The sequence below is a fragment of the Sceloporus occidentalis genome, unplaced genomic scaffold, assembly GCF_023333645.1.
Source record: "Sceloporus occidentalis isolate IW3139 unplaced genomic scaffold, rSceOcc1.0.p SCAF_1, whole genome shotgun sequence".
In the NCBI taxonomy this organism is placed as follows: Eukaryota; Metazoa; Chordata; class Lepidosauria; order Squamata; family Phrynosomatidae; genus Sceloporus; species Sceloporus occidentalis.
The window spans coordinates 136,310,240-136,336,842 of record NW_028316981.1 but is presented as its reverse complement, the minus strand read 5'-3'; the positions used below and the strand labels follow the sequence as shown (position 1 = coordinate 136,336,842).

At 39.8% G+C, this 26,603-nt stretch overlaps 1 protein-coding gene across 11 annotated transcripts in view; it reads right to left on the bottom strand.

The window, feature by feature from the left end:
* Window positions 1–508: 508 nt before the first annotated feature.
* CCDC57 (coiled-coil domain containing 57) overlaps window positions 509–26,603 on the bottom strand; it is a 115,515-nt gene continuing 89,420 nt past the window's right edge. For 7 of the 11 annotated variants that reach the window (XM_089537839.1, XM_089537832.1, XM_089537849.1 and 4 more), the window contains 5 exons: window positions 26,164–26,392; window positions 25,103–25,239; window positions 22,138–22,263; window positions 20,413–20,635; window positions 509–794 (listed from right to left, as the gene is read on the bottom strand). In XM_089537839.1, coding sequence (XP_089393965.1) covers window positions 589–794; window positions 20,413–20,635; window positions 22,138–22,263; window positions 25,103–25,239; window positions 26,164–26,392 — 921 coding nt within the window. In that variant the 3' untranslated portion in view covers window positions 509–588. Of the gene's footprint in view, window positions 795–2,467; window positions 2,649–12,220; window positions 12,438–15,151; window positions 15,534–20,412; window positions 20,636–22,125; window positions 22,264–25,102; window positions 25,240–26,163; window positions 26,393–26,603 lie in introns of those variants that run through there. The other 4 variants (XM_089537876.1, XM_089537867.1, XM_089537858.1 and 1 more) reach the window with 4 other exon arrangements.

Below are 26,603 nucleotides of genomic sequence, written 5' to 3'. Positions count from 1 at the left end.
TGCCTGTAAAAACATAATATATCTATATGAGTTACAAGTGTGTGTATATATGATCATGATAAAAATTTAGGCATAATGTAGACTGTTGTATGAGTGAACTGTTATATGATATATGGAGAAAACAACTGAATTCCATTATGTCTGGTTTCTAAGTTACAGGAAAATGAGACTAGGGACTATAATGAGTGTAGAAACAAAAGTTATGGTGTAATACTACATTACTGTGGATATAGCGCTGAGATTCATTTTCCATGGCTATTCAGACTCAAACATTTTTCACTTAACTCTGTCAAAGACTGAAGCACACTTGAAGCACACTGATTCAACAGTCCTTTAACAGGTTAAAATACAAAGGAAAAAGATGAATTAAGCATTTTCAGAATGTAAGAACACATACACTAATGACATTTTATTGCCAAATCAGAAATGAAGAGCTTAGTTAGTGACTTTTTTTAAAAAATGAAGTACTAATGAAATGGATGAATTAATACTTACATTTGATCTCACTGTTTAATAGCAAAAATCTCTGGATATTTTAGATTCCAAACTTTGTATCATTTGAAAGGCGCAATTTATATCACTGAAAGGTTAATCCTTTACATTGTAGTTTCGGATTTTGGTTATTCGTTGAGAGGTTTGAGGCTTCCTGGACTGTTTATAAGATGGCTTTTTTGGTTTTAGCTTTGAGTGGACATGAAATTTAGTCCCCATAATATTCAAGGGAGTTTCTAGTGCTTCTTGTATATGTCTTGCTTGGTCTTCATCTTCAGATTTATGGGCAACCTGGGATTTTTCTGAAAATCAAAAGGAACAGAAAGCTTACATTATTCTCAGATCATGCCATCTGTCCAGAGCAGCAGCAGCAGCAAGAACAACAGTGACACTGGGTAGAGCATCTGCCCACTTTTATGTACTACTGCCACCTTTTAGGGGAGCACACAGTGCTACTCTGACTGGATCATGGGGCACAGGTCTAGGCCTCTACAGCCTAGGAGGCTTCCAAGTGACAGTGTCAGCAGCTGCCATCACTTTACCTTTTATAAAGCAACCAGGGAGCATAGGGAGGAGGAGGAGTCCTCCAGAGGGTATCTGCCACTCAGGAGAGGAGCGTCAGAGGCCATATTATGGCACTATTTGCTACCAGTTGTTATTCTGAGGGTACTACCACCTGCCTACAAATATTACATTATTATGCATTACTTTCAGAACCACCATGTTTGAGAAGGGTTATACAAATAATTATTTGTTTCTTTTATTTTGAAATATTTGTATCACGTAATCAAGAAATACTGTAGAAAATTACATCTTTGCTAGTCTGCTGCATGTATTGCCTTGTCCTCAACTACAGTTATATGGCATTTCTATTTGTCTGAAATTCTGTTTTCTAGTTTATGTTTAGTATTTGTATTTTATGTAACTGGAAAAAAGGCTGCAGTCTGAAAGCAGAGTCTTTTCAAATCATAATATTGAAAGAAGACATAGCGATCCTTAGAGCATAGATTTATCTCAAAAACTTACATATCTATTACTGAAACCTAGTGGTCAATAAACTCCACCAATCCTATTCCTAATTACCATTAACTGAAGTGAATTTAGGAAAGCTACTGTCTGCAAACATACATTCCCCATGTGAATACAGGTAATGCTACATGCTACTGGAGAAACAGGTTATAATCTAGTCAAGAAATGGAATGGTTCATTTCTTTACTATCAGCTTGCTTTCCATACATACTAGGCTAGCACAGAAGCATTTTGTTCCCCACCCAGAACGAAAGATGTCTGAAGGAAGGTAACTGAATGGAAGATGGACAGAAGAATGTGAATGCATGTTAGTGTGAATGTGCGTAACAGTATGAGAACATTTGAGTGCAAGAATCTAGCCACAATTGCTATTGTCTCCACCACAGCTAGCACTTGAGGATGCAAAAGTTGTTCATCCTTGCGCTGCATGGAAGACAAAATGGAGAGGCTAAATGGTACTTTGCTGCGTTTACAAAGGTAAGAAAAATGTTTACATTATAAATACCTTAAAGATCTTCCTTTCCAATATGAAGTGCTCACACTTTTGAGTATAGGTGTATAAGATGTATATAACTGTTGGGGTGTTTTGGTTGGTTTTGTTGTTGCTGAATTACTGTTTTGCCTTATGGTTTGTTAACTGTAATAAAGGCTTGTTGTTATTGTTGTTAAAATAGCTTAAAGGTTCTGTTTAAGTTTTTGTTTTAATTAAGGAAGGAACTATTTCCTGAAAATGTAAGACCTTCATCTTCTAATGATGTCTTTACTCAGACATAACTGAATGGAAATTTTGGTCATGCCTACATCATTTCCAAGAAGCAGAGAATTTGGAACAGACTGACCTGATCTGGCTTTGTGACCATTATTCTTATAGTTAAAATCACTTCTTCTCATACTTACCAGCTTTGGTTTCAATGGTTGAAATTCTCAAGTACAAAAAATCACATCAGAATAAGCTAATATTTGTAAAGCACTTGGAGGATGAAATGTCTTACATAAGAGAGAATGGAAATTGCATGCTTTGAACAAAAAAGAAGTTCGCATCTCTTTATTAGTTAATATTTTACCCAGTCCTCTCATTGTGTGGTGTTTTTTTTACCCAGATCATGGGTAGGGTGTTGAAATTTTGTCTGAAAGGCAAGAGTGAAAGATAACATTTGACCCAACAATAATTGGACTCAAACTGATGAATTATAATAAAAGTGGCTCTTCAGTTTTCATCATCTGTGTTCAGATATTGCAGAATAACAACTGTTACAGTTGAGACCATCCACTTATTTTTCTACCCTTTGCCATCTTTTTTACATGCAGCTATAATTTCTCAAGGTCTGGAGCTCTGAAAATTAAAAACAAACAAACAAAAAAAAACCACCATAGCCACAGTAACCCACTATTCTTCTTTTTCAAGGTTGACATTGAAATTATTCATCTAAGACTGTGTCTCAATGCAGTTAATTGTTTCAGCAGAAGAGGTGAGCCATTTTCTCACATGTAAAACAGTACAACATGGGAAGCAACTATACTGAATGACTGATATTTAAGGAATAAAGGCATATATCAGCGGTGGGCAGGCACAATGAGTGCAGGGACTAACTTCTGCACCTGCTGTGAGCAGCACCACAGCAATCTGGCATAACATTCATTTAAAAATGATCACATATGAGATTGGGCATATTAGAAACCCGGGGTAACAGAGAACCTGTGGAACAAGCACAGTTCTCAAACTTAGGTTTCATACAATGAATGCTATTTAGTCATAATGCTTGCTTCATATTTGAGGGAAACATTAAGTTTGTGTTTCTGAATCAGGAAATGTGAGTTCTAGCAACACCATTATGATGGTCTTTAAGGAGGATTGCAAACTCATACTGAACAGGTGGTCTGATAAACCATTAACTAGTACTTGTCATGTTAAAGACTGAGCTTCAGTTGTGTTACTGTGAGCAACAGCAGATGAGAGATATTATTTTCACTCCTGCCTGCATGGTTTCTCATTGTATTCTATGGCACACTTAGGGGCTGTGCAGACAGCCCCTAAGGGGTGGCCTGCAGCCACATCAGGACCGCAGCAACCGCATGCTGCAGCTCCAATCTAGCCTTTGCAGGGTGCAAAAAGGAGCCGCCAAGGGCATGATAGCCACGCCTCTGCAGTTTTATGGCACTCCTTTGGTGCTGTGTCATGCAGATGCAATGCCAGAGGAGTGCCACGATGCCATGCACGGTGTGGAGTGGTGCATGGCATACGCCACCCTAGGGACAGAGTCGAGGTGTGCATCATGTGGATGCCATGCCCTGACTTTGCCCCCCCCCCCCCAGCCAGCCTCTACGGCTGGTGTGCACAGCCCTTTAGTCTTTCTCATGATGTGACAATTCAGTGTGCATATTTTTGGCCATGAGCAACTACTTTCAACTGAGAATAACCAAGAGGTGCTAGGCTTGAATATTGTTAATGGTCAGGTCCCAAAGTTCTGTTGAATCCCCACACCACAGTATTTTCCAATGAAGAAACAGAATTCAGGATTGGGATAAACAAGTGAAGGTGCAGCCTATACAGGTGCTTCCAAGGTGTCCTCCCCCAAATTATTTGACACAGAGTAAATGGCTAATATCTAAGAGATAGTGTGGGTGGGTGGAGGCTGCCTAAGATTCAGATGGCAGCCAAGGCAAAGAGCAGTTTTTACTCTCTGCTCTTGTACCACCAAGTGAGCCACACTCTTGTCTCTCATAGGTAAAGGTGTGCCTTTCACTCCTATGAGGAAAATGAAGCATTAGAATCATGGATAACTTGACACTGTGAGGAAAATCTGTCCAGTACTGACACTGGGTAATCTGGTCTTCAACAGCAGTAAAAGATGAGATTTCCTGTCTCCTTCCCAGAGATGTGTATGCAGCACAGAAGCCCACAGATCTGTAGGCAGCACAGAATTCGAACACAGGCAGCTATCATAATAACAGCCAATTCAGCTTTAGCCTAATCAGGCCTAGCCACAAACTTTGCCAGCTTCATGAAGTACTCTAAAGGGAGATAAATTAGTTGGATGAAGGGGAAAATATTTGGGGGTTCTTCTTAGCGATGGTGATGGAGTAGATGCAAGTCTAATCTTCCCTCCAAACCAGTTTTACCTATCTTAGGCAACAAGAGCTTAATTTTTATCAAATATTGACAAAATACAAATCTCTGCCGACAGTTATTCTGGACAGCTGGGAGGGAGGGCAATGGGCACGACACAGCTCTCCCAATGCCCTTTCCCCAGCCAATCTGCAACTGTTTAAATGTGTGGGGAGATGCAACTGGCATTGTCCAGCTGCTATTGCACAGCCTGGGCAAAACCACTGCTCAAGGAGGTACTAGATATCTCCTTATACAACATCCCCAAAAGTACTTGCACAGGTCATTCTTGGATACTCCGATCATGAAGAAGATTCTAGTCAATGTTTCTAAAGCTGAGACAGAGGAATAGTTCAGTGATTTTTTAAAGCAACACAAAATATTAAGTGTTGCATCCAGGTATACAGAGTGTGAAACATCAACCAAAAGCCATTATCAGTAATTGGTGCAAATGACACTTTACAAAAGACTTTACAAAACCATAAGCTTTATATGTTATCCTTAAAAAAAACCCACCAAACAACTAAACAGAACAGTTCAGTGTTTCAGACATTTACCACCCATTCAGATTAGGAATCGTTGAGGTTTATTGCCAACTGGTGTCAAGTCAACTTCGACTTATAACGACCCTATGAATGAAAGACCTTCAAGTCACCCTATCTTCTACTGGCCTGGCCTGCCCAAGTCTTGCAGACTCATAGATGTGGCTTCCTTGATTGAGTCTATCTGGAATGTGGGCTTCCTCTTTTCCTGCTGCCTTCTACCTTGCCAAGCATTATTGTCTTTTCTAGTGAGTCATGTCTTCTTATGATATGGCCAAAATATAATAGTCTCAGTTTAGCCATCATGGCTTCTAGTGATAGTTCAGGCTTGATTTGCTCTAATACTCATCTGTAGTCGGCCCTCGGTATCTGCAGAGGGATCAGCAGCAAAAGCCCGTGCTATTTCCGATGGTGGTGTGGCCACATAATAAGCAACATCAGGGACTGCCTGAAGGAAGAGGCCCCTCCCTCTTCAGCTGTCATCGCGGCCTCAGGGGGAGCCATCAGGCAGACCCGGCAACATCGGGGACTGCCTGAAGGAAGAGGCCCCTCCCTCTTCAACTGTCATCTCGGCCTCAGAGGGAGCCATCAGGCAGACCCAGCAACATCGAGGACTGCCTGAAGGAAGAGGCCCCTCCCTCTTTAACTGTCATCTCGGCCTCAGAGGGAGCCATCAGGCAGACCCAGCAACATCAAGGTCTGCCTGAAGGAGGAGGCCCCTCCCTCTTCAACTGTCATCTCGGCCTCAGAGGGAGCCATCAGGCAGACCCAGCAACATCGGGGACTACCTGAAGGAAGAGGCCCCTCCCTCTTCAACTGTCATCTCGGCCTCAGAGGGAGCCATCAGGCAGACCCAGCAACATCGGGGACTGCCTGAGAGCTGGTGGAGGACTACTTCTGCCGCTGCCCCCCCCCCCATGTCACCTGGGAAGAAGCTCCCCAGAACTGCGGAGGACTATCTTGCCGCTGTGGTGGCTTTTTACCAGGGGGGGAGGGGTCAGTGAGAGAGGGGTGTTTTTATGTATTCTTAATTGTTTTATTGATATTTGCTGTGAACCGCCCTGATCTATGGAAGGGCGGTATAAAAATAAAAAATTTATTTATTATTATTTATAATAATAATAATAATAAATGATTTATTTATAGCCCGCCCAATCACAAGGAATCCGGGCGGGTTACAGCAATAAAAATATAGAGAATACAATAAAATAAAATACAATAAATAAATAAAATAAAATAAAAGAGAGCGACGTGAGTTACAGAAATTCAGAGTTAGGCCTGATGGAATTGGGCCTGTCTTTTTCACTCCCTCTCAGGTCTGATGATGACAGCTGGGAAGGAGGGAGGGCTCTTCTTCTTGAGGCAATAATATAATTTTTATTAATTTTAATTTAATTCTTCTCATTAATTTAAGAGAAGAATTGGTGGAGAGAGTGACGTAAATCACAGTAAACGGGGAGAGGAACTAAATAGGGAAGGCCTGCCAGAAGAGATCCATCATAAGAGCCTTCTTAAAGGCTGTAAGAGTAGAAACGTCATGGATCTCCTTTGGCAGGTCATTCCATAGCTTTGGAGCAGCGATGGAAAAGGCCCTCTGGGTGACTGAAGTTAGCCTAGATTTTATTGGCTGAGGTAGATTCTTCCCCGAGGACCTTCCCCCGAGCGTGGGACGGACAGTACGGAAGAAGACGTTCCCTTAAGTATTCTGGACCCAAGCCATGTAGGGCTTTAAAGGTAATCACCAACACCTTGTACCTTGCCTGGAAACTAACTGGCAGCCAGTGAAGGGATTTCAAAACCGGTGTTATGTGATCATTACCATGAGAACCTGTAATTAACCTGGCTGAAATATTTTGTACAAGTTGAAGTTTCTGAACTTGGCACGAGGGTAGCCCCATGTAGAGCACATTACAGAAGTCAAATCGAGAGGTGAACAGCGCATGTACTACTGTTTCAAAGTCTCCCGGTTCCAGGAAGGGGCGCAGCTGGCGTATCAGCCGAAGCTGATAACAAGTGCTCCTGACTATCGCATCCACCTGAGCTGTCACAAGCTGTATGTGGCCACATGGTCATGGCGCCATAAGGGATAGCCCTCGTTGTCTCATGGCAGCCCATGTACACAGCCACACCATCACTGGGGACAATAGGACTTAATGGCAGCATGGCCAAGTGCAAGCACTGCCATAGGAGCTATCCGTAATAGTGGTGTGGCCACATGCATGCACCACCATTGGGGACAGCATGGGCTTGCCGTCCACAGATGCTTGGATCCACAGATGGCAAGCCCATGGATACTGAGGGCCGACTGTATTTGTCTTTTTAGCAGTCCACATTAATTGCAGAACTCTTCTCCAGCACCACATCTCAAATGAGGTTATTCTCTTCCTATCTGCTTTCTTCATGTATTGTTTAATTTGGGGTAGGTATTGTTGAACTTTTTTAAAATTTTAAGTTAATGGGAACTACTTAGCTGTCCTATTCTAAGAGCTTTTATTTTTGCCAGTTCCACTTTTGTCATAGTATAATTATAGGGAATTGTATGTGATAGAGGATATGTTACCTTCCTTATCTTTCTTGTTAGGCCAATAACTGATCATCCCAGTTACAAATGCAAATTAACTTTCCCCTGAAGAACTCCTTCTACCACACCTTCCTTCCCAAAGCCAAAACAAACATAACCCATCATCTTGAAGTTGCTTTCAGACAATCACCCAACCTGGAATGGTTACGTATCAGCAACAATGCAGACTTTGGGGCAGACAAAGTATCCAGACACAAGGACCAGTGACAAACCCAGATGCAAACTCTTTCCCCATGTCTGCCCTGAATACACTATTACAGGACCCAATAATATTATCCATAACATCAGTGGTTCATACACGTGCTCATTCTTCAGTGCAATCTATGTCATAAACTGTCACCAATATATTTCCTTTTTACATCAGACAAACAGGTCAGTTTTAATGCAACAGAACAAATGGACACAATCCTGACATCTGAGGCAGCATGACTTACTCACAAATAACGTTGAACCTTTAGACTGTTGTTTCCCCACTCACCAAGCCTTCGAATGTCTTGGACAGTTAAACTACTCCAGTTATGCATCTCAATTTATATGTGCTATTTGCCTAAGGATTTCGGGAACAGACCAAGCTAGCGTCTCAATTTACATATGTTAACCGAATAATGAAATGGGGAGCAGAGGTCAATGAAAAGGATTTGCAGATTATTTCCTCCCCCCCCCCCCAAAAAAAAACCCCGAAACCTCAGGCCCTCCATCCCCTGATGTCTTTACTGAGCCTTTCAAAATGGATCCTGGCTTCTGAAACCTAAGAATCCTAAAGTCAGTGAGGATAAGCTAGAGAAAGATATTGTGCAACAGCTTTAAGATGAGAATCCCCAAGCTAAGGCATTGCAGCTCATAAACATGAAACTGGTTAGGCTAGCAGTGAAACCAACTTGATTGGTGGTGGTGGTGGGACCTATCCCTTGGTACAGCCCAGGGATGATAGTTGGAGAAATCACCTACTATACTTTAGCTTCAGATTTGCAAGAATTGGTCACGAATCTGGAGAACTACATTGACAGGTTGAACCTCTGAATTTATAGAATGATAGAATGTGAGGAGGGAGCCGATATGATCACCTTTATAATATAGGTTGGCTCTGCCATGAGGCTGGGTTTTAGAGTTCTACTCAGCAGCACAGACATACATTGGCAACTGTTTAGTGACATAGGAGGGGTTATTTTGTACTACATTAAGGCTAGTGGGATATTTTGTGGTACCTGGGCGGTTTAAAGAGATAAAGGCAGGAGTTAATTTGCCTTCTTATGAGAACATCAAAATACCCATGCCTCTGCCTGTGTCCTACCTAGGAATGATGTGGTGGATGACTTTTCCTCTTAGTGGGCTGTTGTTATTGTTATTGTTATTATTGTTGTTATTATTATTATTATTATTATTATTACATCTTCTTGAACAGATGCTGGATTCAAAGTTGCACAATAAGAGTTCTTTTTTATGCCTCCCAGCCTATTTAAGCTTTGGGATCCTTCTTACAATTGTCTCATCCTAAGTGGGTGATATACACCAGCTTATTCATGCACAGGGAATCTGTTGTTTTAGCCCTGGGAGTCTAGGTAGGCTTAGTTGTTTAGGAAACCAGTTATACCATCTGCTGTAAAAGAATACTGGAGAGCCAACAGATAATGAACCAATAATTTCCTCTGCTGAAGTTTGTCTACTTCATCAGTTTATAACCACTAAAGCTCCAGTGATGTTTATCAATCTCTGTACCAAGCAAAAGTGTTGAGAGGCCTACAACTGTGCTTAATTCCAGCTCAGAATGACCTTCTTCACCTGTTGGCTGAAAGAAATTTGTCCAGATCTCTATGTAACAAGTGCAGATAGTGAGTGTACATAGGACACTGGGCATGAGATTACAGTATCATGATAGGCCAGAGACATTATCATGTAGTTTGTCCCAAACACAGGAGGAAGGGAAGTCTCAAAGTGGAAATATAAGGACTCTGGATAGCCTTAAAATAATACTGTTAAATACAAATGGGTTCACAAATGTCTGCAAATAGTCACCTAGATTCCCTGCCTTCAAGAAACTAATCACAGCAACTAACTTTGCTATTTAATAGTGTAAGGGGACCTAAAACCTACTTAAAAGGTCCTCTCCCCTGCTCTTCTTTCCTAGAAGTCTCTAGCACAGAAAAATAGGCAGTCTGGGGGTTTGTAACACTGAATTTCCACAGTAATCATTGTGCATGGCAGGCCTGGCGGCCAATTTTAATATCCTAAAGCTAAGATATAGTTGGAGTAGAAGGAATAATCTTCCAATTACTGGATTAAAAAAAAGTCTTATGATGTATTGGTAACAATGTGAGTTAATGTATAAAGGAGTCCAGAATTGGTACACTATAGTATAGTGGGATCTTGGTATCCCTTGGGGATTGGTTCCAGGACCCCCCATGGATACCAAAATCCATGGATGCTGAAGTCTCATTAAATACAATGGTGAAAAATTGTGTTTCTTGTATAAAATGACAAAATTAAGGTTTGCTGTGTGGAATTTTTTTTAAAAACTATGTATTTTCAAGCTTTGGTTGGTTGAGCCCATGGATACTGAGAGCCAAGTGTAATATCTTCCCAGGCGCAGAAGTCTAATATAGCTAATATAGCTATATCGGATTATGTATTTATTGTATCTAAGTCATAATTTCTTACCTTTTAAAAGATGCACATGCTATATCTACTTTTTGCTAGTGCTGGGGGAATCACATCAGATTGTCAGGCAGTCAGAGATATGATAATATCTATTGTTTTGAGACCTACTCCCTAAAAATAAATGGAAAGATTACAGCTGTATATGAGACCCAAGCTTGCCAGTTTCTATAATTTAAGCAGACAGATGCTTCAGTTAGTCCATTAAATTAATCTTTTGCTTTAAATGTGGTACAGCCAAGGCCTACTCTTTTGCACATGATTGACAGTGGGGTGGGGAAAGAAGCATCTCTTTATTCCAAATACTGTGACTGGATTGTCAGGTCTATGTATATCAATTCTGAACACTTTGAAGAGGATATTACATTTCTCACACCCTTTATGAAAATTGTCTGTTGCCAGGTTGTTGGGTGTGCTTAGCAAAGTCTGCCCACATGAAATGATAGCAGCAATCAGACTGTGTAAGGCAGGGGTCGGCAACCTACGGCCCGCGGGCCGGATCCAGCCCGCGGAGACCATGGGACCAGCCCCAGGCCGGCCCTGCCGCCGATTGCCGCCGGCAGCCTGCTCCCTCCCCCACCCTCTGGGGAGGCCTTGGCCTTCCCACAGGGCGGGGGGGAGAGGCTCTGGGGCTGCCGATGAACGCGCCAATTGGCGCAATTGCCGGCGGCCTGCTCCCTCCCCTGCCCTCCGCGGAGGCCGAGGAGAAGTGCACGGGGCCACTGGCTTCGTCCTCAGCCTCCATGGGGCCCTGGCTCCGCGGAGGCCGAGGAGAAGCGCGCGGGGTCGCTGGCTTCGTCCTCGGCCTCTGTGGGGCCCTGGCTCTGCGGACAGCAACCCGGCCCCCGGCTCAAAAAGGTTGCCTACCCCTGGTGTAAGGTGTCTATTCGATAGTAAGCCTCATGAGTTCAAGGGGCATATTCTTAGGTAAATGTGTATAGGACTACAGCTTTAGCTGTCTTTAAGTGAATCTTTCACTTTCTCTTTGCTACATCCATCTATTTAAGGAACTCATTCATCTATTTCAGACTCTTTCCTAAGCATCCATGATATTCATATTCTGTAGAAAAATCCCTAGGCTGTTTTTTGGGAGACTTGGTAGCTGGGTTTTGTTTTGGACTGAAGATTACAAAAATGATTATATTCAAGTTCAGGATGTGTTTCTTCCTCTGGGCCAGACTTATTTGTAAGGACTGTGTTTTGTAATGTATTGCACAACAGGATGGCCAACCACTATGAGTCCTGGAGCTATTTTTCTGCCCTTGGAATGCTTTGGGGTTCATGCAGACTGCCCAGAATGTCCCCAAGCCCAAACAAAAACCAGCTAGAAGTCCACTTCTGAGTTTGAAAAAGTGGTATGTTTTGATGTTAAAGAGTGTTGGAACTTTCTGAAACCTACTTAAAAGGTGAATTATCTTTCCTGGAAGGTACCAGGAAAGGAAATTCACCTTTTTCAAAACCAGAAAAAGCATGATATGGGGAGGTCAAGAACTACAAAAACAGTTTTTTGGGGGTGTTCTTTGTTCACCCATGGCTATAGTCAGTTATATACCTAACAAAGCCTATACTCACCTTTTATAAAAAGACAATTTAAATTTTAAATTTTAAATTTTTTTAATTTGTATTACACCTTTCTACTAACACAGGATTGAAGGTGGTATACTACAGTGTCCTATTTATAATTATTATTCCACTTCAGTTTTACACATCTTATCAAGAAGCAAAGCAATAGAATATTTTGATCAACAGTAAGTCACAGCCATTATTAATTTTAGCAGTTTTTGAAATTTATTTAGAAGAGAGTAACAAGTGAGCAACAGGATAAAAGGAACTTTTAGAGCATGTCCCCAGAGTGGGTAAACACAACACAAAGAATGAAATACTTTAATTCCTAGTTCAGTGTGTTTTGCAAAATCAGGATCATCCTTTTCCTTTTCAGTGGTCTTTACAGTCTCTCTGAAATATACAACTTGACCCACTTTCAAAGTTGCATGTTCTCAGAAAAATCAAAGTTGCTTTAAAATTCCAAGTGAAGCTGAAAGGAAAGGGTTGCTGCTTAATGAAGACATAATATTTTCCCTTGTAAAAAGACAGAGAGTGGCAAACAGTAATTTGGCCTGAATCTTTATCCATGCTCCAGAATTACTGACTTGTTCTCTTTAGAACAAAATAAATAAATAAATAAATAATAAACATTTAAAAATATATAAAAATATGTAGAAGCTAATCTATGTACCCTCCCCCCACAAAACAAAACCAACCATTATAGCTTCATTAACAATGAGCACATGCATCTAATATGCTGCAGATATCCCCACTTAGGCCCATGTTTCAGATACACATCCATGGCAAATCACTGTGATATGCTTTTAGGTGACATGTTCCTGCATCTTTTAAATTGTTCTGAAAGCTAATGAACAAACTTTCCATTTTATGGTATCAGTCTTCTATGCCAAGTATCCAGAAATTAAAGGGAGTACAGTCTATATGGCACATGCTGACCACTAAGTGCTAAGCTACTTGACCTAGCCATAGTTTAAAAAAGCATGATGAAACTGGCTACTGGTAGTTCACTGGCGAGAGGAACAGCCATAAGGCCTGATCTGGCCATCCTCCTACTCTGAAGCAGGGGTCTAGGCCAATTTCCTACTAAACTGCCTCCTAGCAGCTTTTTGCTTACCACAGTTCTGTTTATTACTATGTGGCAGCAAGAAATAATAGTATTTTCATGGGCAAGTAGCACCTGGGGAGGTAGATTTTGGACAGGAATCTGGCATGGGCCTCTAATTCAGACTGGAGACCTGTGGCAGTATTTTATTTCCTTTAAAATAAATTTGAACAATTTAAGAGTGTTTTTTTTAATTAAATTGCATGCAAAATACATATTACGCTTTGCCATGCGCTTTTTACATGCATAGTCTGTCAAATCCAAAGACCAGTAAATTTCATCCTGAAATAATTATACTAGAAAACAAATATATACTTTGGATATGTCTTTAACTAAAAGAACATATCCGCTTTAAAATCAGCATAGGGCAGAATGCTGCAGGAAAAAAGAATACAACATAGAACAGGCAGCAAAGAGCCTTTAGCAATACATCATTTGGCTCAGTCCTTTTTGGTGTTAGAAGGGACATGTAACAAATATAAAATGTGTTCTGATTTTATCTGTAAAATGTTGAACAGAAAGAGATTTTAAAGTTTTGAAGTATGAAATTAATGTCTATTTCAAAAGAATATAGGAAAAACAATACAAAAGTTATTACAAAAGGCTGGACTGAATCCAAGGTTCCTTTCCCCAAAACCAGCTTGCACACATTATACGATAGGCTATCTTAATTGGAAATAGCAACCATTTTTATTATATTGCACCAGACTTTGGGTATCTGGACACAAAGTGCCAGAGATCCTATTCTGGATGAAAGTTTCCAACACCAAGTTAGGAAACTGGTGTCCTTGTAATGTTGCCAGTTGAATTTCACCAGCTAAAAGCATGAAACATTGGGAAAGTTGCTGTGACATCTGAATGTGCAAATACAGTTTCAGTTTTATCAACAGGTTCTTGACCTGTAATATCTTTTCTATGCCTCAGTCCAGTGACAAATCTGAACACAGCATATGAATCACACATGCAAGCCCAGACTGTTATCCTTCCTTATTGCCACATGGTTGTCGCTGTACAAAAGCACGTTATAATTCCATGGTACACTTTCTGTTTTCAAAGACCTCGGTAGATACTAACGAGAAAATCATAGTTTGGGAGCTACTCTTGAGATTGTTTTTTAGTAAAACTGTCTGGTGGATATAACAAACATAAAATGCCTACATAGCAATATTAAGAGCCAAGAGATACAGTTTTAAAATCTAATAGCAAAGAGAAAAAATACTTAGTTTATTATTACAAACTAGAAAGATGAGCTGAGTCATACAGACATCTTCCTTGCAAAAGTAAGATGAAATAAGATAGAGCCAAGTGATTTCTATGAGATTTTTTAAAAAAGCCCAACAGTAAGACAGTACAAAAATCAGGCATACATAAAATAAGCAAGTAAACAATATTTTTGTAAGAAAAAAGATTGCGTTTTTGTAACAGTACTCTTTATAACTCGGTTTTGAAAAAGCAGCAAGACCAAAGCAAACCAACCATGGACTAAATCATCCAGATTACTAGAAACCCCTTCAAAAATTTAAGATGTACCTTCAAGTAAAGACCCATTCAAATGCATCCCCAGGTGGCCAGTTGCCATTTTGTTCATAATCCTTTCAGCAGGCAATGAGAGGCAATCTTCCACCTAATGCTTCATACTCCATCCCAGAAGTTAGCTGTCTGTGGTGCCCTCTGCTGACAGATATAGTGTGATATCATGTATGAAGAACATGTGCCACTCTTGCCCACTACAGCATTTGAGGGGACCTACTGGGGTCTCTCCCCATTTTTGTTTTACTTTACAGAAGCTGGGAAGTCAAATATATGAACTATGTATCTTCTCCTGCAGTTTTCCCTCTATTACAGTCAGCAAACACAATTAAATTGACAGAGTTCTTGGCCAGATACTGGCTAGCTGACCATGCATAATCAAAATAAAATCAAAAGACAAAAGACTACTCCAGGATCTTCAAATATTGAGGAATCAATTAAATAAAAAAATTACTCAACAAGTGGCCAATAAAATAAAATATATAAAATTTATTATTATTATTATTATTAACCTTTATTTATAAAGCGCTGTAAATTTACACAGCGCTGTACATACAATCTTTTTAATTAGACAGTTTCCTGCCCTCAGGCTTACAATCTAAAAAGACATGACATAAAAGGAGAAGGGAAAGGTGGTGGGGCTAGTAGGCTAATACATATAAAGTACATAGCAATACAGGAAATGGTTCGATAAAACAGGCATCAAAAGAACATCAAATAGCAAGCGACAATTATGCAATGCCTGGGAACGCTTCACTGAACAGGATGGTCTTCAACTCTGTTTTGAAGCTGGTTAAAGAAGTGATGGCCCTTGCTCGCAGGGGAAGAAGGTTCCAGGAGTGAGGGGCAGCAACTGAAAAGGGGCGAATCCGAGATGGGGCAGAGGAAATCCTGGGCTGGGACAGCAGACCTTGACTACCAGAACGGAGGGCCCTGGTGGGAAGGTGAGGAGAAAGAAGGTCTGATAAGTAAGGAGGGGCCAGCCCATGGAGGGCTTTGAACGTCGACAGCAGGAGCTTATACTGAATACGGAAAGGGAGTGGGAGCCAGTGAAGGGATGCCAACACAGGAGAGATGTGGTCAGAGCGGTGGGTGGATGTGATAATGCGTGCAGCTGAATGCTGGACAGAGATTAAAGGACGGAGGTGAGATCAATATCAATTTGATCATGCTAATCAAATAGGAAAATGGTTGGCATATAAAACAAACAAACAAAAAAAAAAACAAAGGGAAAGGAATATAATAATGAAAATAAAAGATAAAGGGAAAGAATACAACCAGCAGGAAAAAATAAAACAAATAGCGACAGAATATTATGGAAGATTATATACCGCTGATAAGGTAACAGAGAGCAAGAAAATAGAGATCCAAGAATTTATTAAAAAGGAACAAATCCCTCAATTTTCAGAAGAACAGAAAAGGGAACTAAATCCCGCAACAACAATGGAAGAAATACAAACAGCAATAAGACATTTAAAAGATAATAAAGCACCGGGTCCAGATGGCTTAACAGCTAAATATTACAAAAGTTCAGTGAAGTGTTTTCACTACCTTTATATAAGACAATAAAAGAAATAGAAAAAAATGGGCAACCACAAACACGGAGTGACACAGTGATTACATTAATACACAAAGAGGATAGAGACCCTAAACAAATAGAGAATTACAAGCCAATATCGCTGTTTAATCTTGACTACAAGATATATGCATCAATTCTGGCAAAAAGATTTTAAAAAGCTTTAAGCATATGGATACATGAAGATCAATGTGGATTTCTTCCAGAGAGGCAATTAAAAGACAACATAATAACAGTAGTTGACCTAATAGAATATTATGAGAATCGTAAAGAAAAAAAATTAGGAATTTTGTTCCTAGATTTGGAAAAGGCATTCGATAATGTAAGTTGGGTATTTATGAAAGAGATATTAAAACAAAGTGGAGTAGGTGATAGATTTAAAAATTGGATTAATATAATGTATGAACGACAACATGCACAATTAATAATCAACGGGGAGAGGTCAGAAAAATGTAATATATCCAAGGGGACACGCCAAGGATGCCCTCTTTCCCCACTGCTTTTCTTAATAACAATAGAAATTTTATTGAGAAAGATAAGAAAAGAGAATCAGATAAAAGGAATCCAGATACAGAATCATAAATTTGAACTAAGGGCTTTTGCAGATGACATCGCAATATTTTTGGACAATCCTACAGATAGCATTAGAAAATTAATCAAACTCTTCGAAGAGTACAGTCTAGTAGCAGGAATCAAGATCAATAAAAAGAAAAGTGGATTATTAACGAAAAATTTTACAGAAAAAGAAGAAAAAGAATTAGGAGAAAAGACTGAAATCAAAATAGTTCGGAAAGTAAAATTTCTAGGAATTGTAATCACAGATAGAAACTCAGATCTTTTTGATAGTAATTATGTCACCACATGGAAAAAAGTAAAGGAAGATTTAAGGAAATGGAAAGGACTACAATTATCTTTAACAGGAAGAATAGCCACAATAAAAATGAATATCCTTCCAAAGATGTTATTTTTATTCCAGACTATCCCCATAATCACAACAAATGAACCATTTAGAATCTGGTCTAAAGACATTAAAGAATTTCTATGGCAAGTTAGAAAACCAAGGATAAAAACAAGAGCGCTTGTAAAGAGGATTGTAAAGAAAAAGGAGGAATGGGCCTACCAAATCTGCAAATTTATTATAATGCTAGCGCATTTATCTGGATTAAGGACTGGATAAATTTAAAAGAAAAAAGATTGCTTGCCCTAGAAAGTGATGGTTTGGCATGCTTATCTGTGCTACAACGAGAACATAAATTGCCAAACCTTCAACAAACATGTAATAAGGAAAGCCTTATTTAAAATATGGAATAAAAATTATATATATATATATATATATATATATATATATATATATATATATATAATATCCCGAGATGGACTTCTGTTTTAGAGGCCTTCTATAAAACAGGAAAGACATATAAAGGGAAATGGATTGCATATAATGACATCTTAGTTAAAAAAGGCGAAGAAGAAAGAATGAAAACAATAAAGGAATTACAAGAAGAAGGAATAGATGTATGTTGGTTAACATACTATCAAATTAGAGGAAGATTCTTAAAAGATGTTAAAAATACAGGAATTGAAAGAGAAACAAATGAGTTAGATAAAATTATATCTCAAAAGAAAGAAAAATGATAACCAAAATATATAAGATACTTCTTGACATAGAATTGGAAGAAGAGACAGTAAAAGTAAATATGGTTAAATGGATGCAGGACATAGACCAACAGATCATATTAGAAAGCTGGAGGAAAGTTTGGAAGAAGAGTCTAAGATTTACAAGAAGTACCTATCTAACAGAGAATTATTATAAAATGTTTTATAGATGGCATCTCTCACCATTAAAATTGGCCAAGATAAAGGGAAATAAAGACAGCAGCTGCTGGAAATGTCAACAACCTAATGCATCTTATTATCATATGTGGTAGGAGTGTCCCGAAGCGACTAAATTCTGGAAATTGATACATGCTAAAATGCAAGATATTTTGCAAATCGAATTCGAACTAAACCTTAAACTATATCTATTGAATATTATGGAAGATGTAAAAGTAAAATAAAATCAAGATGAAAGAGGAGTTGTTCTGTACTTGGTCAAGCAGCTCGCCTTACATTTGCTAGACACTGGAAGGTATTAAGCACAGATCTACTTGAAGAATGGATTATGAAAGTATCTGATTTATCTATAATGGATAAATTGACAATGGTTATAAATGGAAAAACGGAACAACATTTCCAAAGGAAATGGGAAAAGGTCAACAGGTTATGGGATTGAAATCCCCAGATTTAAGACAAAAGGCTATAGTTTGGGCGGAACTTATTTCTATATCTATATTTACTTTATTATCTCTGTCAACTGACAATATATTGTATATATAATAATATAGACGAAATGCGAATTTCGGACTCTCTTTAAGCAAGGTTTTTTTTTTTTTGGTGGGGGGAGGGAACCCAGGTTCCTTATACCCCCAACACCAGGTTGTTTCTGTTTTGTTATGCTTAAACCAGTTTTCTCCCACGAATATGTAGGACTACACCAACATTAAGTAACAAAATACAATTCAGATGTTATGGTTGTTAGCTTAAATAATAATTGTTCTTTTAAAAGTTATCTGTTAAAGCAAGTTGTTTTGACTGAACTTATGTCAACTGAAGGAATTGATTATGAATTGTATGCCTTACACTGTGAAATAAAGTAAAAATAAAATAAAATAAATTCAGTCAAGTTCAATGAAATTTTAATCAATAAGTTCTAGAACGAAATCTGTTATGAGTCTTATGTAGACCAGACCCACTGAAATGAATGCAACTAGTTGGTACAATTAACATAAACCCTATTAACTTCAATGGATTTACTCTAGGCAGGATTAATTATGGATTTAGCCCTTAAGCAACGTTTACATCATGGCCCCAAATGCATGGGCCAAATAAGATGGCTTTTGCTCGCTTTGGGGGTGTGCCGTTTACATGACCCATGACAGCAAAGTGTCTGGAAGGAAAAGCTGGACCTTTAAGTGGAAATAATCTGCTCCTGTTGGCAACTGGCTTGGGACTGTGGTGGCAGCCCATTTCAGGAGCAGGCTGTGTGGTCACCATGGTCCCAGCCCGATCACTGCTGGAACAGCCATAGGCTGCTCCTTTTGGGCCATGTGCTTCAGCCCAACACATTTAATGATAATAAATGTGTCCACTATATATTACTATGTATTGCAAGAACTATTCCCAAGAGCTTTACCATAATACAAATAAACTATTTTAACAACATTACAAATATATACAGTGGGCTCCCACATTATGCAGGGGATCCATTTGGATCCCTCTGCATAAGGGGAAATCCGTGTATGCTTGCGTCCCATTGGAAACAATGGGGCATGTGCATGTGGCACCACATGTGCACACACCATTGTTCTTATTGCCACATGGCTTCCATGGAAGCTGGAAGCCGCGTATAGTGTGTCTGAGTATGGCATGGGTGCACTGTCTCATGTATTAAGAATATAGTGTTATATCTTGTCCAAATATGATGCAATAAGAACAGGAAATTAACACTGGTATTTCTCCCTCAGAAGTTTATATTCACAGTTAAGTAGTACATAGTCTGAATGATAAAACTAATAGAGAAGAGTGAAAGAGTCTCTCTAATAAGTCAAAATGATAAACCCAAGCAGCTCTTCAGCAGCTTTCCAATTATATATAGCTGGAGTTATATACAACTGAGAACTAGAAGCAGTACTTTCCATCCATTCTATTTGCAGCAACATTTGCCACATTGCTTTATCTGCTGCGGAGTTCCTGAACACCATTTGCTAGATCTCTGTGCAATGTAAAGGCCAAAGCAATATGTTCTAGGGCATCACTTCAGTTCGTGTAGGAATCAAGTGAGCACCTAGAAATTACACCCAACAACTACATCCCATGCACCTATATACTGCAGGATAACAATAGCAGTGACAGGCAAGCTGTCATTTAGGGAGTTCTCTACAGCACCATTTGAAAACTACTAGGGACAGAAATGGACACCTGAATGTGTGGCCACCAGTTACTGAAGCAGAAACATGAGTGTGTTCCCCACACAATTCAAAGGTATGAACAAGGTGGAGGAACATGCCAAATTGATTCACAAATAAGACAGTTTAATTCCAATATATACTGACCAGCACTGGTTAAGTCCAGAAATTTCTGTAGTACATTTCACTCAAAGGAAAATTAAATAATCACCCCCATCCATACCATGCCTACCTTGATCATTATTACTCTGAGGGCTGAGAATAGAAGGGCTTGATCCCATCTCTAGAATCTGCCAGATTTCCTCCAGGGAGTTGTGTGTACCAGATGATGACAAAAGGCCTTGCTGGAAATGGCTAGGACTTTCTTTCTGGTGCTGTTGAAGCTGGTATGGCACTAAGGTTTCATGCTTCAGGCCTTCTGCAGTAGAATTTCTTACAAAGGATACCATCTGAACCTGGTAAAATGAAAGTATTTCCCAACATTTGGAATTAATGGCATAGGGTGGAGATGTGCCAAAAGTCCAGAACCAGATTAAATGACCCATAATTATTTCAGTGTTCAAATCCAGTCCTGCAGTAACTTTTAACATACAAGCAGAAGAATGGATTAAGTAGCATGTGTGTTGCCTTTTAACTAAACTAAAGGTGCACAGCCTATCACATCACATCTCATTCAGATTCACTTCAAAAAGCATTCAATAGCACCTAGGACCAATTTAAATTCTAAGCAAATTTCTCCCAGTTAACATGGAGATTTACCAACATTCCATCCAATCATCTAATGCACAATTAGTAGAATAAACAGTAGGTACTTCTGCAGCTTTTGTTAAGTTCCTGAATCACTAAGAGGGGAAAAAGGCATTGGATAGGTGGGTAAGGAGAAGTGTGGCCAGTGTTTTTAATCAGTATGCCACGAGTGTAAGTAAATGAGAGTCTCACCATGGTGCATATTTGAAGGACTGTCCCTTTTACCTAAGTCTTCTAACCCTCCACATTCATTTGATGCCTTGCTCAGTTTTCTGCAACTTCAGAGACATGGTTAATGAGAACATGGTAAGGGGCCAGTTTGGATGTAGCATCTAGACTATGGACAAACCCCAGAGAGGCTCAGTTGGCCCTATCTATTTTAATGTTAAAGATATTGTCTTGATCATTTTATTTTGCCTTTTGGTCTCTGCTGAATCCTGCCCTCTTACTTATTGTGGGGTTTTCCATGCTCAATTTGCTGGCTCCTTTTTCAACTGGCTCTTTTTATATTCTTTACATTTATTTATGTTTTAAATTAAGGATAAACTTACATGGGGACCTTGTATGGGTAAAAAGGTGGGCTGTAAATGGTAGGGGAGACAAGGCAGGAAGGGTCAATATGCATATTAAACCCCCACATGTAGGTGGAAGCAACTGAGGGGATTTGGAGCACAAATATTTAGGTAGGAAAATGGGAGATGTCCAGAGATTTTGCTCTCCAAACTCCCCTTTTCCAATTTTTGTAAAGAAAAAATAAAAATAAAAATGTTCTTTTTAAAAACAATGTATCTTTAACAACACCATCAGACACTAATTTTTGCATTGACATATTACATGTTGTTATCCCCTACATTTCTTTGATTTAAAGAATAATAAAAGTGATGGAAGATGTCATAAATAATTAGGACACCAATAGCCAGCCTGGGTTTAATTTCAAATTTGTAACAACATTGGAAGAGTGGAGCAGAGATACTTGAAAAACAAATTGGATACAAAAGGCATAAGGTTACAGTGTATTACTAAGCAATCTGAGTTCATTTTTTTAAAAAAGAAGTTACTATGAATTAACCCATCTGATTGTAATCTTAAAACACTGTATCAGGGATAAAACCTCACTGAACCCAGCAGGACTTGCTTCTGAATAAATAACTTTAGGACTAGACTGCGGAAGCTCTAATGAAGAATATAAAGCACTCACTCTTTACCATACCTCTTTCAAAGGGATTTCTCCTCCTCCTGTACAGATGCTGCTACTTGGGACACTTTCACTGTTTGTATTCTCAACAAATAGAGGACATTTTCCTGTGGCATGTTTTTGCTGTGCATATTGTAACTCCTGTCACGAGAAGCAGCAGTCTAAATTACTACCTTGCATTTATTACAAGTTTCTTCTTTTATTCTCTGAAACTATATGTACCCACTTAATTGGATATATTAATGTAAAAATAAGAATTTCAGGGGGAAAAAGCAGACACAATTGATCTCATTCTCTGTCAAAGTCTGCAGTCAAAATTAAATTCCAACCTAAAACCTAATCCCACATCCAGTTATGTATGTTTAGGTCCTTTAGTTTCACTGAATATAATAATAGGATCTTCCGGTGCGGCTTTCAGCATATGCTGAAAGCTGCATATGGCACGTCTGCATAAAACAGATGCGTGCTGTAGACATATTTCAGAGGTAGCTGAAGACAAAAACAACAAACAAAAACACCCTGTAATAATACTTTTTCTGAGCCAACCAAATGACACAAAAATATACCAGTCTAGCTTCTAAAGCTTCACAGGCTTCTTCATCAGGCAAAGATGCTGAAACAGTATTAAGGGAAAAAGACTGACAGTGTTGTGGTCATATTGTATACATTTTGGATGTTACAGGATGCATTAGTAGATGAAAAGTCCTCATCCTCCGGCCTGCGAGGGAGTTGGCCAGGCAGACCCAGCTCCATGAGGGCTAGCCTGGAAGAAGAGACTCCTCCCTCCATAACTGTCATCCTCCGACCTGCGAGGGAGTTGGCCAGGCAGACCCAGCTCCATCAGGGCTAGCCTGGAAGAAGAGACTCCTCTGTCCATAACTGTCATCCTCCGGCCTGCGAGGGAGTTGACCAGGCAGGCCCAGCTCCATCTGGGCTAGCCTAGAAGAAGAGACTCCTCCCTCCATAACTGTCATCCTCCAGCCTGCGAGGGAGTTGACCAGGCAGGCCCAGCTCCATCAGGGCTAGCCTGGAAGAAGACACTCCTCCCTCCATGACTGTCATCTTCCGGACTGTGAGGGAGTTGACCAGGTAGGCCCAGCTCCACCAGGGCTAGCCTGGAAGAAGAGACTCCTCCCTCCATAACTGTCATCCTCCGGCCTGCGAGGGAGTTGGCCAGGCAGACCCAGCTCCATCAGGGCTAGCCTGGAAGAAGAGACTCCTCCGTCCATAACTGTTATCCTCCGGCCTGCGAGGGAGTTGACCAGGCAGGCCCAGCTCTATCTGGGCTAGCCTAGAAGAAGAGACTCCTCCCTCCATAACTGTCATCCTCCAGCCTGCGAGGGAGTTGACCAGGCAAGCCCAGCTCCATCAGGGCTAGCCTGGAAGAAGACACTCCTCCCTCCATGACTGTCATCTTCTGGCCTATGAGGGAGTTGACCAGGTAGGCCCAGCTCCATCATGGCTAGCCTGAAGAAGACGAGCCCTCCCTCTAGTCTATCTGCCTTGGTCCAAGCCTCAGAGGGAGAGAAGGATGCTGGACCTGATCCCCTCCCCAACTCACCATTCCCTTCTCCTTTTGTGTCGTGTCTTTTTAGACTGTAAGCCTGAGGATAGGGAACTATCTATTATCCCCTCTGTTGTAAGCCGCCTGGATTCCCAGTGATTGGGCGGCATATGAATAAATCCTATTATTATTATTATTATTATTATTATTATTATTACCTGTGGCTATAAGATGAATAGGAAAAGAACCAATAAAACAAAAGCCGTTTGACTTCTCTGTTTAAAATTACAAAAGTAGTTGGTGCTCTCTAGCTTCTTCAAATCGAGAAACCAAACTTCCTCTGTTTTACAGTTATGGAGGTGAGCACTTTTTGTTCATGGGAACTGAGATGATTCCAGGGCCTGTGTCCACAAAACCCTTTTAGAACATAAAAAGATCACCAGAATTTTGTCTACAGAGAGATGATAAAATGTTTCTACTGAAAAAAGTCTACTCTGTTCAGTTCAGGACATTTCCAACCATCTGAAGTGTCATACAAAATAGCACTTATATTTCAGTCCCAAAATTACAGGTGCAAAGAAGAGAGGGGCAAATGTTTCTAGGAAATACATTTTCTTAAATACTTCTGACCCTTTCACAGAACCTGTTCCTCATGATGCAGAGCCTCGCTTTCAGAGGTTTGTGGGTGCGTGTGTGTGTAATGTGATGGGCAGGATGATGCTTTGCTCTACCTTAAGCAGCAAGACAATTTGGTAGGCACTCTGTTTACTCAAGTACATTTAACATATTAGCCAGTATATTGCTCTCTAAATCTTCTAGTGTTTCACTCCTCCAGTACTACAAGCTGCCTCTGCATCTGAAGGAAAAGAAGAGGAGGAGGTGCTATGCTGAGTTGTACATGACTAATTGTATTCTAGAATGGAATGAGATCACTTGCTATAAAATTGGCACAAAGTACGTTAGCATGCACAGTGTGTGTTTCTTTCCACAATCCAGTCTAGCCTTGCTTTTGGGCCACTTGTATACAATATTGCTCAGAGAGTCTGGCATTGTGAGGACAAACTCACTCAGAATCAACCATGCTGATAATATTTCATATTGGTGCATATGGTAAGCAGCAGACTGTATGTACTAACATGTTGCCTATAGGAACAACATGCCAGTCCATAGCTACTAGAGAAACAGACCATGGCCAAGACTATACTTTTTTAGCACAGTGTAAATATGTGCTAGCATTATTATACTGGATCTGTCAGTGGTGCACCTGCTTGCACAATGGTTGGCATCACCTTAAGCTCCATTGTTGTGCAACAGGCAATTAACTCCCCCACCTACCAAATAAAAAATGAGAGAAAGAGGTTATGTATGCATTTGTGAAATTATTGGTTGAATGAGGGGCTGCACTAATAAAACCACTGCAACACTTTTTATGCTAGTGTGGTGCCCCAGTAGGATTCCAGGTCCAGCTCATATTACCTGAGTTGTAAGCTGGTATTGTAATTGTTCTAAGGCTAGAAGACGATGCTTAGTCTCTTTAACAAGTTCTTTAGGGTAGAGGGCACCAGGGATGTTGTGTCCTTGATGTTGCTCTGAGTGCTTGGGATCCAGAAATCCTACCAACATGAGGGAGAAAATACATGTGAGTTTTCTGAATTGCATTTAACAACTCATTTTTTATTCGAACTAAGATTTTATCTGTAGCTGTAATTACACAATGTTCCAATATTCAGAATACAGTGGTAAAAAATAGGTTTACAAAATAGCCTGGGAATATCTCTTTTCAGCAATGACCTTTATGTCTTAACCTCATCCAAAGAAGCTGGACTATAGTATTCAAACTTTAAAATGGGATTTACTTAAAAGACTTCTACTTTGGCCTCACATTTGTTACACAATAATATCATTTCACATGCTTTCTAATGTCTAAGAAAAAACAAACAAGTTATTGTTTCAGAAATCTTTACAAATACTGTACATCATAAATACATAAAAGAAGTTATTCCCCCCCACCCCGATTATGCAACATGCAGTTGCCACCTTGACCTTCTAGTGGCAGTACTCCATAATCAAGGATAAGAAACAAATACTGAGTCTGTTCATTTTTTTATCCCTCCGCTTTCAGTGTTTCAAGCAAGTGCGACATAAATCACTAATACTTCATTGTTGTTATGAGCCCTGGTGGCGCAGTGGTTAAATGCCTGTACTGCAGTCACTCACTCAAAACCATAAGGTCGCAAGTTCAAAACCAGCTAAAGGGTTCAAGCTCAACTCAGGCTTGCATCCTTCCGAGGTCGCTAAAATGAGTACCCAGATTGTTGGGGGCAAATTAGCTTACACTTTGTAAACTGCTTAGACACTGTTTAGGAGGTATGATGCAGTATATAAATGAAGCTTGTTTGTTTGTTTGTTTGTTTGTTATAACTGGGTCCTCTTTTTACAATAGGCCTCCATCTCCTAGGCCATTCTCCTAACGATCATAATCTCAAGAGGATGAGTTCTTCACAAAAGGCCAAGATTCTTACATCCAACAAGCCTACCTTCCTTTGAAGCTGTTCCAAATTCTGCTCTTAGTCCATTTACCATCTCTAGCAGCTGCTGTTTCTCTTTGCTTAGACTGCAGATCTTTCTTGCAGCTTCCTTCAATTTATTGTATAGCCATCGTGCATTGTTTTCTATGTGCTGATTGGGCCCATCACCTGCTCCTATCCCAAGTAATTGTTGCCTGAGATGTACAGAGTTGACCTGAAGTCTCTCATTTGCTGGATTCTAGAAAATTAGTAGGATGTGGATTTTTCCAAATCAGTCTTAATGAAGGAAAATGTTGGGAAATATATATGTGTGTGTGTAGCAATACAGCAATAATAGAGAATGAATTGGGGCCCAAAGCCACCAGAGACAACTACAGTTTTGAAACGTATATGAAGTGTGCAATAAAATAAAGCAATTCAGCTAATCCAGACACTCCCAAAGTACATAC